Raw genomic sequence first — 12852 nt, 5'->3', positions numbered from 1 at the left:
AAGCAAAGCGAGAAAGTCCGTTTGGCAATAATAGCAGTGTCAGGGGAAAAAATCGTCTTCTATTAACACTGAATTAATGAAGTTCTTATTTGACCTACCATCTGTGGTGGGTTGACTTGATGGATTTTAATGAAGACATTCTCAGCTCACTGATTCACAAATCCCATCTCTTCTCCTGTGTCAGAATCATCACTTGAATCTGCTGATCTGTGGTATCAGGTCACATCTTTGGTAAAATTGGAAGCGGGCTGAAAACAACAGCAGCAGTTTATGTTTCTGCTGTGACTGCTGGTCTACTTCACCACTGGGCCCAAAGGAATAGAGTATGTGTCTGTTGCAAGCTATAAAAACCAGCCCATCATTCCTTAACTCGCAAAGAGACTCTTCAGTTACTCTTCTCATTGTGCAAAATCTGGGGACTCTTTCTGCCTGGGACATTGTAAGTACATATTGAGATCATTTTGAAAAGAGTATCATGTGACTGTCCGGCTTCAGAACATATTCAGAAAGAGTGTTAGCTTCTCAACTTCCAAATATGGGTAGAACATTAGTTAAAAGGTTTTAATTTCATGTTATATTGTACACAGAATGTCTACATGACACAACACCTGCTATTCTTGTTACTGATGTCAGATGTAGATGTTGTCATAAGATGTTATGAATATTTATGAGCTCTAATTTTAAGTGCTATGAAGTAATATTGAAATATTATGTGGAAATCATATAACTGGATCATTTTTAATGTATGACATAATCATACATTAAAAGTGATCCAGTTTTATGATTTCCTTTTGTGAAATAATTAGCAACAGATGAAGGCTTGCCTCAGCTTGTTTCAGTGATATTTTACTGTTCACCATTTTAAGCACAACACAAAGTTAACGTGGGTGTTTGAGACTCATTTAAATATTATCTTTTGTTAATATGAACATATGATGTAGTAGGTACGTTTCTGCATGCAAATGGGGCACTTTTTCTTTGACAAGAAATGTTCTACAACACTATTTTATGTATTCTCAGGGTATTGCACCATCTGACAAAGGGGAAACCATCATGAGCAAAGTTCTCATCCTGATGTCTTTGTTTTTTGGGGTCTGTTGGTCACGGAGTGAATGCCACCCAGTGGACCTTCATAGGCCTCAAGGCAGAAGACCCACCTTTATGGACTATGAGCAATGGCAATTTCTTGAACCACATGTAGAGACTGAAATTCCCCTTGGCAGCCTAAACAATGAGTCGCTCTTTGAAGAGGAGCCAGGCTCAATCGCACCAACAATGACAAGCTCCGGAAAGGTCTGTGCTGCTGCCAGGGACCCAAAGACCAATTCTGAGGCGGGCGAGAAAGAGCAGACACGGTCAAAAAGGCTTAATGCGAAAGGGAAGCCCAATTCTCTCGATCTGACTTTTCATCTGCTGCGAGAATTCCTTCAGATGGCTAAAGAAGAGAAGATGGCCCGAAAAGCTTTCAACAATAAAAAACTTATGCAAGCCATTGGAAAATGATCAATAAAATAATTGGTTCATAAATTGTGAACTAAAACTGTTTAAATGGAATATGGTGAGAGTATTTGTTATTTAGTGTAGCTTCCTTTAGAGTAACATCAATTCTGACATTACAAAGAAAATACTGCAGGTTATAATGGAAAATCTGAGCAAGAGTACTGATGCAAGAACTATTTGGATGGCTTAGATTATTTGTGCTGGTATGATTCAGGTTTGACAATGTTATTTAAAATGAATTTAAACTGAATGTTACATTGTAGGGTGATAAATTTGCACCAGCATATCTCCAAATGATAGCCTATCAATTTCAAACAGACGTTGAGAATAAATGACAATTCAATGTTAATAAATCAATTAAATGACTTCTCTCGATTTCTATATGTACTGGACCTACTTGATAAATACAGAATGTGTCAATGTTATTCTCCATGATTTATATCAGAAACATACCAAACAGAAAAAAAACAATTGTGTTAACATTTATTAAAATGTACTTCTTAACACTGAACGGTCAGTTCAGCCAGAGGTACAGTTTGACACAACAGCATGAAATTCCTGGTCAGTTCAGTAAAACAATTTCTACAAACCCTCCAATAAAATTTTTATTAGTAAAATATTGTCAGTTAAATAAAAGAAACATTTGGACATGCCATGCCTTATATCATAATACCCAAAAGCATAATTTTATGTAAGACTTTATCAATCACAGGCATACACAATCCACATCCAACACACATGTAAAAATAAATCTGAAAGCACAGATATGTGAAAAACACTTGCAGGAAATCAAAAGGACAGCTCATATTAAGACATGCAAACTGATCACTAGATCCTTTGCAAACATTTGCATTACTGCAAGAAGCCTGTTCTCCTTGAATTGAAAGACAATGTTTGTTTGATCAATGACACTAAATCCTCCCCACCCACGTTTCAAAAACCAAACAGCAGCAGGCTCCTTTCAACAGAGGCATGATCTGCAGAAACAAGATAAACCACAGTTTCCATTTTTACTCTGTCATTCTATTTCTGACCACAAAGATGAAGGTGAAAATTGAATATTCTGTATTTTTAAAGTGGTTCCAAAACCTTTGACAAACAAAATCTTTTTTTTTTCCCCCAAAAGATAATATTTGTGTGGTCTATTGGATCCTTTGCAAGCACACATGAAAGTCCTTTTAATGTCAGCTCAGGGAGAACTTAATACACTCTTAACAAGTTTAACTTGTCAACACTGTTCTGAAATCTGCGCCTGCTCGCGGAGGAGAGTGGGGTGTGAACAAGGTGTCCTGGTAATGCATTTACTTCTTCTTTTTGGAGAGTGCATTCAGCCAGGAGAAGGAGAAGATAAGTCGGGCTGGCTGGCTGGCTGGGGTTGGTTTGGGTCCTGTCTGTGTGGGGTTGCTAGATTCTCTCTAGAGTCCACCCAAAGAGAAAACACAGACAGACAGATGAGGAGATAGACACACAAACATCCACACGTATCAGATTCACAACTGTGCTAATACTGTTGTGATGGTACACATGAAGCCAAAGCACAGCAAACCTTTTTCATGCAATGGTGATGCCTATCTAGATGAAAACATATGGCAGAAAACAATGACGTGTACATCAAATGGATCATGGATCAAGTTATAGGTTCTATATGGGTAAAATATCAAGCCAAAATGTTGCATGAATGTCAAGCAAGAATTCTCCCCAAAATCTGTCCCACTTTTCTGCAAAATGCCTGCCATGAAAATTTTGACTTTGATGATGGTATAGAAGCTATCCTCTGACATCATCTGTCTAAGAACGGAAAGATATGGCCTCTCTCAAGAGTCATGGCAACAGACGCAGCTATAGACCAGGAGCATCCACTGGCTGCCCCAGCTGATTTACTATGACTGGACGAGAGGTGGGGCTGGAAACAAGGGCACCACAGACCTGTGCCAGCAGGCACCCTGCTTGCTACCTGCCTTTGTGCGTCTACATGTCCAGCCACAAGGGGGCCATGGGCCTGGGGTCAAAGGGCGTGTCAATGCTCTGCTCCGTCACTCTCCCGTCCTGGGTTCCCACTGCAGGGACCAGACCCTAAAAGAGGAGGGAGGGAACAGACATTGACAAAACTGAACTTTATGAACTACCTTTCCATCTGTCTATATATAACCTCCGTCTCTGTGTCTGTTCATTGTCCAGCCATACCAGTCTCCAGTCCGTGTGAACAGGGGAGTGCCAAGCCATAAGCAGGTGCCATTCTTCCCCTCATCATTTTCCCTCACACTCGTCCTTGCTTTTTCTCTTGCCCCCTTCCTTTACTATGCTCTGAAAGCTTGGCCCTTCTTTCTCCATCTCCTTCTCTGTGCTGACAGCTGAAACATGGAAAGCTCTTGAATGGCTGCTCCTGGCCTCCTGTTAGGTTTGGGGTGGAAAATACTTGACTGCACACCAGTGTCCCAGACAGGCTCTGCAGGTACTATGACTAGCTGCAAAGCTGTACCTCTTTGAAGGACACCATCACACATCCATCTTCTGATACACACCTACAGCCAAACTTGGTGCTGCTATGTCATGTGAAACATAGTAGAGCAGCAGGACTCAAGCCCAAGTTTGTCAGAAACGTGAGCGCAATGCAAATTAAAAAGAAACAATCCTTTGTGCATTACCATCTGAGAGCTTGCTAAAAATGTATATACTTTCATTCCTGTTTGTGGAGAATGTGAGGGCAGCAGAAATGCTGTGCCCTTTTAAGTGGCCACTCAAGCAAACAGGAAAGCAGATGTTGTCTTGTCAACCAGTGTAGTTATGTAAGTCAACCTCAGGTTATGTAAGCAGTGGCACTCAGCCACTTCAATTTTATCAGCAACATATTACACACTTTCACCAGCTGACGAAGTAGCGTTGTGAGTTTACTCCACACGGTGCTATTTTTATTGCACCAATAGCAAGTATTTTATTCCGTGATCTAGTATGTGTTACAACAGGACTTCAAACAAAGACATCTGAGCTCACCCTGACATGCAAATTATTGTCACCGTGAAAAGACACTGATTACACAAGAGGACATCGGTGCCATATTAATTTGACTAGGGATATTAAGGTTAGCAAGGAGTGGAGACTACCATGGGCCAAATAGGATGCAGTAGCATTGTTATGCACCATCCCACCCATTGATACCTTAGTTCACTTATGTTCCATCTGGCCCGCCTTGCTATGAACAAGTGATGCACTGAATATGACCCCAGACCCGCTGAAGGATGACCACCAAAGCCAGGATGTAAAAGACGAGGGTGACGGCCTATGGAGAAATGGAGGGAATGGAAGAACATGGAGGGGAAAAGCTGACACAGATACATTGAGAGAGGGGAGGACCTTGCACAGGTGTCTAAACAGGACTAAACCCTTCTTTTACCAGGCATTTTGTCCCAGGTTTAACCATTAACTACACCAAGTTCCACAAAGAAAAAAAACAGGGGAATTTGTTTCCATTTCTAAAGGATGCATATAAAAACTTATTTAATAACAAAACTTCATCAATGTGTAAATTCCTTTAATAGGAATCAGGCAAATGTAAAGACACCTAAAACAGGTCCTTCCTTCCTTGAGTACAACAGAGTGACCGCAGAGAGGATGACTGAGATGAGGCAATGATGGCCATGATGCAGGAATGACTTCATGATGGTGCTGGAGACAGGGAACAGGTCGACTGGGCCGCAACTTGGCCAGGATAAACTGACCTGTGGGGGTGTGGAAGTCACAGTGCCTCTGCTGACAGAGCTGTCCCCCTGCCCAGAGCTCTCTTCTGCAGCCAAGGACACAAACCCCCCGCTCATTAACTGGCCATTTGGATCCTCGGAAGCCACGGGAACAAAGCTGCTGCCCATCCACAGGGGCAGGGACTGGGGATGAGGGTCTGGCTTGGTCAGCTGGGACCCACTGTCAGAGCCCTCTGCAGGCTCACTGGACACTGCCAGATTGGGGCTAACAACCTGCCAGCTGTTGGTTTTGTACCAGCTGGGGTACAGCTTGGTGTCTTCGCTAGCCTCGGCCAGCAGGCCCTGGAGCTCCAGGTCCCCTGCATCATGCTCATCGTGCCACAGCTCCGGCTCGTCCTTGTGGGGTGACAGATATTCACAAGAGGACGGCAAAGAAGCGTGTGAGTGAGACGACACCCTGTAGGTGGCTGAGGTCTTTTATCCATTTATCTCACGAACGAGAATGAAAAGAAAGAAAAAAAGACTATGCTTTCAGCACACCATTTTCCTGTAAGCAACACAAAATCTGGGAGAGTTCTGAAAAACAGAGAAATCACTTAATTGAATTAAAACAAATGGTGACATAAGTGACTGTGATGCTATGTCTGTGATATAAAACATTATCCACAATTAGAGAGTTTCAGGAAATGACATTGTGTGGTACAGTAGTGTACTTTTGGGATTTGGGCTAAAAGGGAGTGAGGGAGCAAAGGTTCAGTGAAGGGTCTGTACCTGCTGGATGTTTAGCCCCTGGTCACACAGGAGCTCTTTCTTAGGGTCAGCACATCCCTCAGCCTGCCCCCTAATGTCCTCCGTTTCCCCTGGAGGGCCACTGGCCCCACAGCTGTCCCCTTTCAGCTCTACCAACTGCTCTGGCTCTGGCTCTGACTCTGGGACAGGTTCTGGTACGGGCTCTGGTTCTGGCTCCGGTTCCGGTTCCTCCTCTACTTCTTCCTCAGCTGGTGGAGCAGAGCAATGTACTAATGGATGGCTGTATATCATTGAAACTACTTCACTTTTGCACTATCTTAAGATTCTTCCCCAACGACAGATGCATTGTCATAACTCCTAACTCCAACAATTAAGTGAAGAGAATAGAAAATCGATCCAGCACATGATTTGGGGAATATTCTGTGTAGTTACCTTTGTTTGCTGTGGGGCAGTATTTATGGCTTTATTCTGTCTTTAGATAAAGTAATAGAAAAGAATGGTAAAACTGTATTGATATCAAAAAATCATGTAGTCTGCACCTGATATTTGCTTTTTTGAATGAATAAGAATGAAGTACTCAAAACTGTCTTTGTTACCACTAAGAAAGACCCAGAGATAGAACTGTTCATCAAAGAGTTCATCTGATAACTAGCCGTAATAAGTGTTTTTATATACTTGGCCTCATACTGGGGTGAAACATGTACACAGTTCCTCATCATGAACATGCCAACATGACATCATGATTAACATAAGTGTTGTAGATACTCACTTTTGACAAAGTCCAGCTGATAGAGCACCCTCTCCTCAGCATTGAAGTCCACCTTGTAGTGGTCCATATTCTCAAACCCTGGCTCCAGGGCCTCCACTGTGGAGGAACTGGTGGCCTCAGTCACCCTGTGGGGGGGAGGAAGAAACAGGAGAGAGATGAATGTGAGTAGGGATTAAAAGAGGGAGGGAGAGAGACACAGGAGAGCAATTGAGATGGGGAGGAGGGACGGGGTCATTGGGGTCAAACCAAACATACAGAATTACTAGCCCGGTCATGTGCAATAACAGTTGAGGTGCAGACTGGGCAGAGGACGAGAGGTCACTTACTTCTCGATCAGTGCTCTGGCACTCTGTAGCAATAAGAACAACACAGAAAAAGAGTCAGTCACCATGACTATTCATATTTTTTAACTGCAATGTGGTTGTCTTGGAGCTTCCTTTTTTTCCCCCTCACAGAGGTTAGAAAGTAATAAGGAGCTTTAGTAAATTAAGTGTTTCTCTTTATAAATCTAGATTAATTTAAAATAATTGATACACTAAAATTTTGCTCGATTAAAAACAATGTGGTGACCACTCTTGACAATTAATGTGTGATTAATGAACAACAAGGTTTGAGAGCAAAAAGGCCCAGAGGTAGACTGGGGGGGAGAGCCTCTTTCTTGGGTACCTGTAAGAAGGAAGCCATTTCAGGCTCCTCCATGGTGCGCAGGGCCGTCTCCACCAGTTTGGAGTTGTTCTCCACGTGCTCCCCGTAGGCTCGCACCAGGGACCGGGCGTGACCCGTCTTCTCCTCCTGCTCGTAGGTGATGCGCTGCAGCATGATCTTCCTGCGCTCCTCCAGGATGTTGTACATGCGATCAAATTTCTCGCACAGAATCTGCTTCTGGCTCTTACAGTTGTCCTTTGGGGAGTAATGGTGCAGTCTGATGTTAAAGAAGAACAGTGCTGGAACTTGAGGCTTTTCACCCCTTTTTTAACAGGATTACTGCACAAGGGTATGGTGATCTGACCTCGTAGTACTTCTGTTTTTTCTGTGACATCACCAGACTGCTGTATTTCATGGCAATTTTTTCAACCCCTTTCTGTTTATCTGTTCTGGAAATGACTAAAACCCTGTGGGTCTATATGAATATATATTTGGTATAAATTTTTTCTCTGGGCATTCTTGGGAGCCACTAAAAAAGGGCAAGTAAACACAAGTAATTAAACCAAGGCCAAGTAATATAAGGAGTGGTGCTCTCTGAAATGCCTTGTCTCAGATAAAGGAAAATGACAAACAGACAGACGTGACCCTGCGCACTGTTTTTTTTTTAATGATAAACACTTAGAGGAATAAGCTTCGTTTTTCTGTTTACACACCTCAATGTTCTTACAGGTGTCCTCCAGCTGACTGATAAAAGCTTGGACGTGGTCATTGGCAGCAACCAAAGAACTAATCCCATCACTGAGTTCAGCCTGTTGAAAAAAGACCTTGGCAGTTAAGGATGCGTTCCATTCTCCTGGTTTTCTGAATAAATGCCTTAGGGGAATACACAGTACCCAGAGAAATGCCAACTGGGGATAATAAAGACAGATAATGCACAAAAACTAGGTCACCCTCTTGCTCAAAATGCAGCCCTTGTTACATCTTTAGCTTTAAATTTTCATCCCTCTGGTGAACACATATGCAATTTGATGCCTGTTTTTTAATCGAATGTCATTCTTCCCCCACATGGCTCTAAAATTCATTGCAGCACATCAGTCTGCTTGGATAGTGCAATGTCACCATCATGCATCTTATTGCTTATAGTACCCTCCTGGCGTACAAAGAGCCTGCCCCCAAGCCACTGACCTTTGGGGCTGCTTAAAGGACTCATGCATAAATTGCCGGTGGCAAAAAGTACCCAGAGCCACTCACCTTCTGCTGCTGGTATATGTCATGCAGAGGTGCCACCTGACAGGACTTGTGTGCTCCGAAAACTTTGCATAGGGAGCAGGTGGGTACCTGGCAGCTTACGCAGTAGATGTTGACCTTCTCATCCTCATGCTCCTCACAGGTTGGTTGGCCTTTGGGCTTGGGTGGCGGCCCTGAGCTTAAGCCAGAAAGTATTGTAGGAAGAAGGGTAATAAAACCAATTCATTGGCTGGCTTTCATTTCACTCATTTCCTGGGTAGGACAAGTGGTCCACATTATTGGTCATTTGTGTGCCCATACAACCTCTTAATTGTTTGAGTAATTGAGGTCTGTAGTTTAAGGTGTATTTATAAATCTCCTCCTGTTATGTCTACATGCTTATGTTTGATTCTACATTCACTTATAGGCATGGTGAGTTGCACCCTCACTGGTAAACAGTAAACAGCCTTCAAATGGAGGTTGAAGACTGTTCACAGACATGGTATGAATGATTCAGGTGTGCGCAAGCCAACCTGGCAGACTCTTGCTTGTAGATGTCAATGATATTCTCCACTAGCAGGTTACGCTGCAGCCCGTAGACTCCATGACGGTCCAGCACCACCTCATGCCGGCAGGAGGGGCACCGGAAGCGTCCTCCAGCGCCCACCATGGTGCCCCGCGCCTGGAACAAAGACGGCTACACCTCTCACTCGCCATGCAGTTCTCTCTCCCAAACTGGTGAACTGGGCAGCGAAAGAGAAACAGTCTCAGGCCCTCTCACCTTGTGTTTGTCGGTAGTGTAACTGAATTAATTGGACTTCTGCTGAATGACAAAATGCAGTGGTGTTTTCCTTCCATTCCAGTTGTTCCACTTACTAATTGCGCCACACCTCATGTGCCATACCTTTAACTTCACACAACTTGCCATCCCCTGCTGAGCAGAGGCCCTCTCTCCCAGATGGTGTTTATAAATACAGAAAAAACGGGTAGGTTTCCGTAAACAAGTGTGGGCCTCAGTGGTATAGCTTACAGATGGACACTGACAGGATAACCACAGTTGCCCTTCTCTCGCTCTCTCAGGAGAGATAGGATAGAGCAAGAGAAGGAGAGAGGGGCCTGAAATAGTTTGTGCTGAAATAGAGTTCAGCTGCTGTGAGCGGACAGGGGCCTGGATCGTCACTGCACTGACTCACAAAAGCAGGCAGGGACGACAACACCTTCAACCCAGACAGGACAATGTTGGCAGCGACAATTGTTATTCAGAGGCAGATGTAAACAATGACTCAGCAATATAAATTCATAATGAATTCTGCTTGGCTGCAGCACCCTTATTCCACACGTAAGACATCTCAGTTCTTCATCCCATGCTGCTATTTTCTGGGTTTCACTCAGTGAAGACCTCACTTTCCATCCCCTGTCAATGCGGGCTGCTAGTATTCACGCAAGAGTACAGACACAGGACAATTTTTCAGAGAAGGAACCGGGGGAAGGAGGTTAAGAGGGACAGAGGGACAAGCAGATAAAGATGTTTGACTCCCTAATGCACTGTGCTGTGGAACTGGTGGGTGCCCTGGCAACATGGCCAGATCATTGCATGGGAGGAGGGATGGTATTGTGCTACTGGAGCCAATGACCGCAATGGAAAGTTGCTGGTGCAAAAAAAAAAAAAAAAAAAATCAGCAAATAAGCAAAAGCCTGCACTGTTGTGACAATTACTGTCAAGCTTACCTTCTATATGTGACTTTATAATTATGCTCAGCCTTGTCTGTTTCATCAGATAAACTACTAAACTATGTGCGCAAGGTGAAGACAAAAGCCTCTTATCAACAATATGTTGCACTAAATTATTTGCCAAGTACATGTGCCTGGACTGTATCCCAGTTTAGCTGTTGTAATCCGTACACCTGTTTGGGATCTGTGTGTCTGTGAGTGGACGCTGGCTGTTCAAAGGGGGTTAAAGGGGTCCTTTCTCTGAAGTCCATGTCTAATCGCTGAGATCCACAGCCATGCACCAACAGGAGTGAACATCATGGAAATTTTCTTTCATTTTATGGGGCAAACACAGAAGACTGTAGTTCCCACAAGAAAGACACATACATACAGTAGTTTTCTGATGTTCTTTTGAAGGGGGTCATGTTATCTATAATTCAGTGATTCAAGGAGTTAAAATAGCTTTGAATGTAGTTAACCTACATCTGCAGTATTGATAGCATGACTGGCATGGATTTTGAAGAACCAGGACTACCATGATCAAATTACATGATCCCAGTTCAAATAATATGCACACAAAACACCCATCAGATAAAACAGAATCTGTATTCACCGTGCAGAGATTCATTTTAATAGTGCTGAATATTAAAATGTACCTCTCTTGAGACCAACACACACAGAAAGAAGCCACAGGCGAGTGGCTGGACCTCACCTGGAACAGGTCATTGGCGCACTTGCGGCAGAGGTTGTGCTGGCAGGGCAGGATCACAACAGGTTTTGTGAACACCTCCAGACAGATGGGGCAGATGAGCTGGCGCTCCAGCGTTCCCAGTGCCTGGTCCCGATGGAAAGAGCCCAGCTCCAGGGGCAGAGACATGTCCACGCAGTGGAGGGGACGGCAGACGGCAGTGCGCTGCTGTATGTATGTGTGTGTATGTGTGTGTGGCGTGTGTGTGTGCGAGGGAGCGTGTGCTTCTGTCTGCGAAAGGTTCTGAGAGAGCAGCTCTGGAACAGGGTCAGGAGCCAGGAATGCGAGTCGGCTCAGGTGCAGCGCCGGGGCCCGCTCATCGGGCACGCCTACCTACCGACCCGGGTCGAGCTTGCCGCTGGAGGCTCGGGTGGTGTCCCGTTACCGGCATGCTCCCAGGGGCTGCCCCGTTTATGCCATATTAAGAGGCGGGAGGAATGCCAGTGCTCTTTCTCGGGTTACTTGCCCTCGTTATCATTCATGCCTTCAGGGAGGGTGACCACGTGAGCCCCCCGGTCCAGCTGGATGACCGTTCACACCAAAGGCAAGAGACACACACTGACCAAGCACAGAGTGGGGGCAAAGGTGACAATCACTTCCTGTTGACTGTGTGAATTGAATAGTCAAGTCCTACCTCCAATAAATGCAACAGATGAGAGATAGCAAAAAACCTGCTAATTCTAGCAACACTACCATTTCTAGTATGTATAACTCACAAAATAATGAATAATATTAAATGGCAAAACCCCATCATGCAGTGATGCTCGTGCTTCACAGCAAATGCTTATCAATAATAAACTGAAAATTCATTCCACATAGAAAAATAAACCCAACAAGGAGTTTTACAAAAATGCACTGGCAAAGGGTTTGTAAGCTTCAGAAACATTTATTTTACAACAGCAAATCAGATAAATTACTCATGTTTATTTTACTTCAGACACAGTAAATAACCATGCTAAAACATAAAACTAATACTATACTCATTTTTACGTGTACTGTATGTCCAAGAGACCTTAACCATTAAGTTCTGTGGTACAGATTGTTTAATGGCAACTTCTACTTACATACCATTTAAACTACTTTCATTTATTAAAAACATAACAAAAATAAATAAAATAATGCATCATATTACCGTATCACTATATTTGCACTATATATATTTTTGTTTGTTTATTTAAAGATTCTAAAAGAACATTTCTTGATCAGTAATCCAATACAATTTTCGAATACATTTCGCATTCACTCAAACATTGCATTTTTCAACATCTCAAAGAAGAAGCCACAGCAAGTACTGAGGTTTTGGGACATGTATTCCACTTTAAATGACCACAGATAAATAACATAACCAATCAGATCAAGGAAAGAAAAAGGAATGGAAAGGAAATGGAGGGTGGCTGTATGCTCAAAATTAATTGTAAAAATGACAATTTGATTTGGTTTAAAGTACTTACTAAACAAAGCAGGAAACTGCATAACAGATATTGTTGACTGCATTTTAATTTCAATTACTCTCTTGCACAGGGAACCTTTTTTTAAAGTTTGCTGGAGACAGGAAGAATAGCGGCATTTGATTTTTGATTTGAAGGGAAAATGAAAATTAAATGTTTTACTGTATATGAATTGCATTCTATTGAGTGTACATACTATCTGTATGTGTTCCTTCATGACTAAAACATGAAGTCTCCTCATTTAATAAACAGCACAGAGAGATCTGCAGTTAATAAAAGGAACACATGAGCAATGGCAATGATGTATGACTAAAGAGAACATAGAACTATTTCAATTTAATACTGCTATTATTTTTTTAA

The 12852-nt window shown here is 43.0% G+C and overlaps 1 protein-coding gene across 1 annotated transcript; it reads right to left on the bottom strand.

Annotated features, from left to right (window-relative positions):
- Positions 1 to 3464: 3464 nt before the first annotated feature.
- Positions 3465 to 11260, bottom strand: trim101 (tripartite motif containing 101). Its single transcript, XM_036533651.1, has 10 exons — positions 11009 to 11260; positions 9120 to 9283; positions 8611 to 8785; positions 8073 to 8168; positions 7381 to 7614; positions 7041 to 7063; positions 6715 to 6839; positions 5967 to 6193; positions 4657 to 4777; positions 3465 to 3573 (listed from the first exon to the last, which is right to left on the bottom strand). Exons 1-9 carry the CDS (start codon positions 11171 to 11173, stop codon positions 4691 to 4693), a joined length of 1296 nt encoding a protein of 431 aa, XP_036389544.1. The 5' UTR covers positions 11174 to 11260; the 3' UTR covers positions 3465 to 3573; positions 4657 to 4690.
- Between the last annotated feature and the right edge of the window lie 1592 nt (positions 11261 to 12852).

The sequence above is a fragment of the Megalops cyprinoides genome, chromosome 7 (assembly GCF_013368585.1).
Source record: "Megalops cyprinoides isolate fMegCyp1 chromosome 7, fMegCyp1.pri, whole genome shotgun sequence".
In the NCBI taxonomy this organism is placed as follows: Eukaryota; Metazoa; Chordata; class Actinopteri; order Elopiformes; family Megalopidae; genus Megalops; species Megalops cyprinoides.
This window is presented reverse-complemented; position numbering and strand designations above follow the sequence as displayed.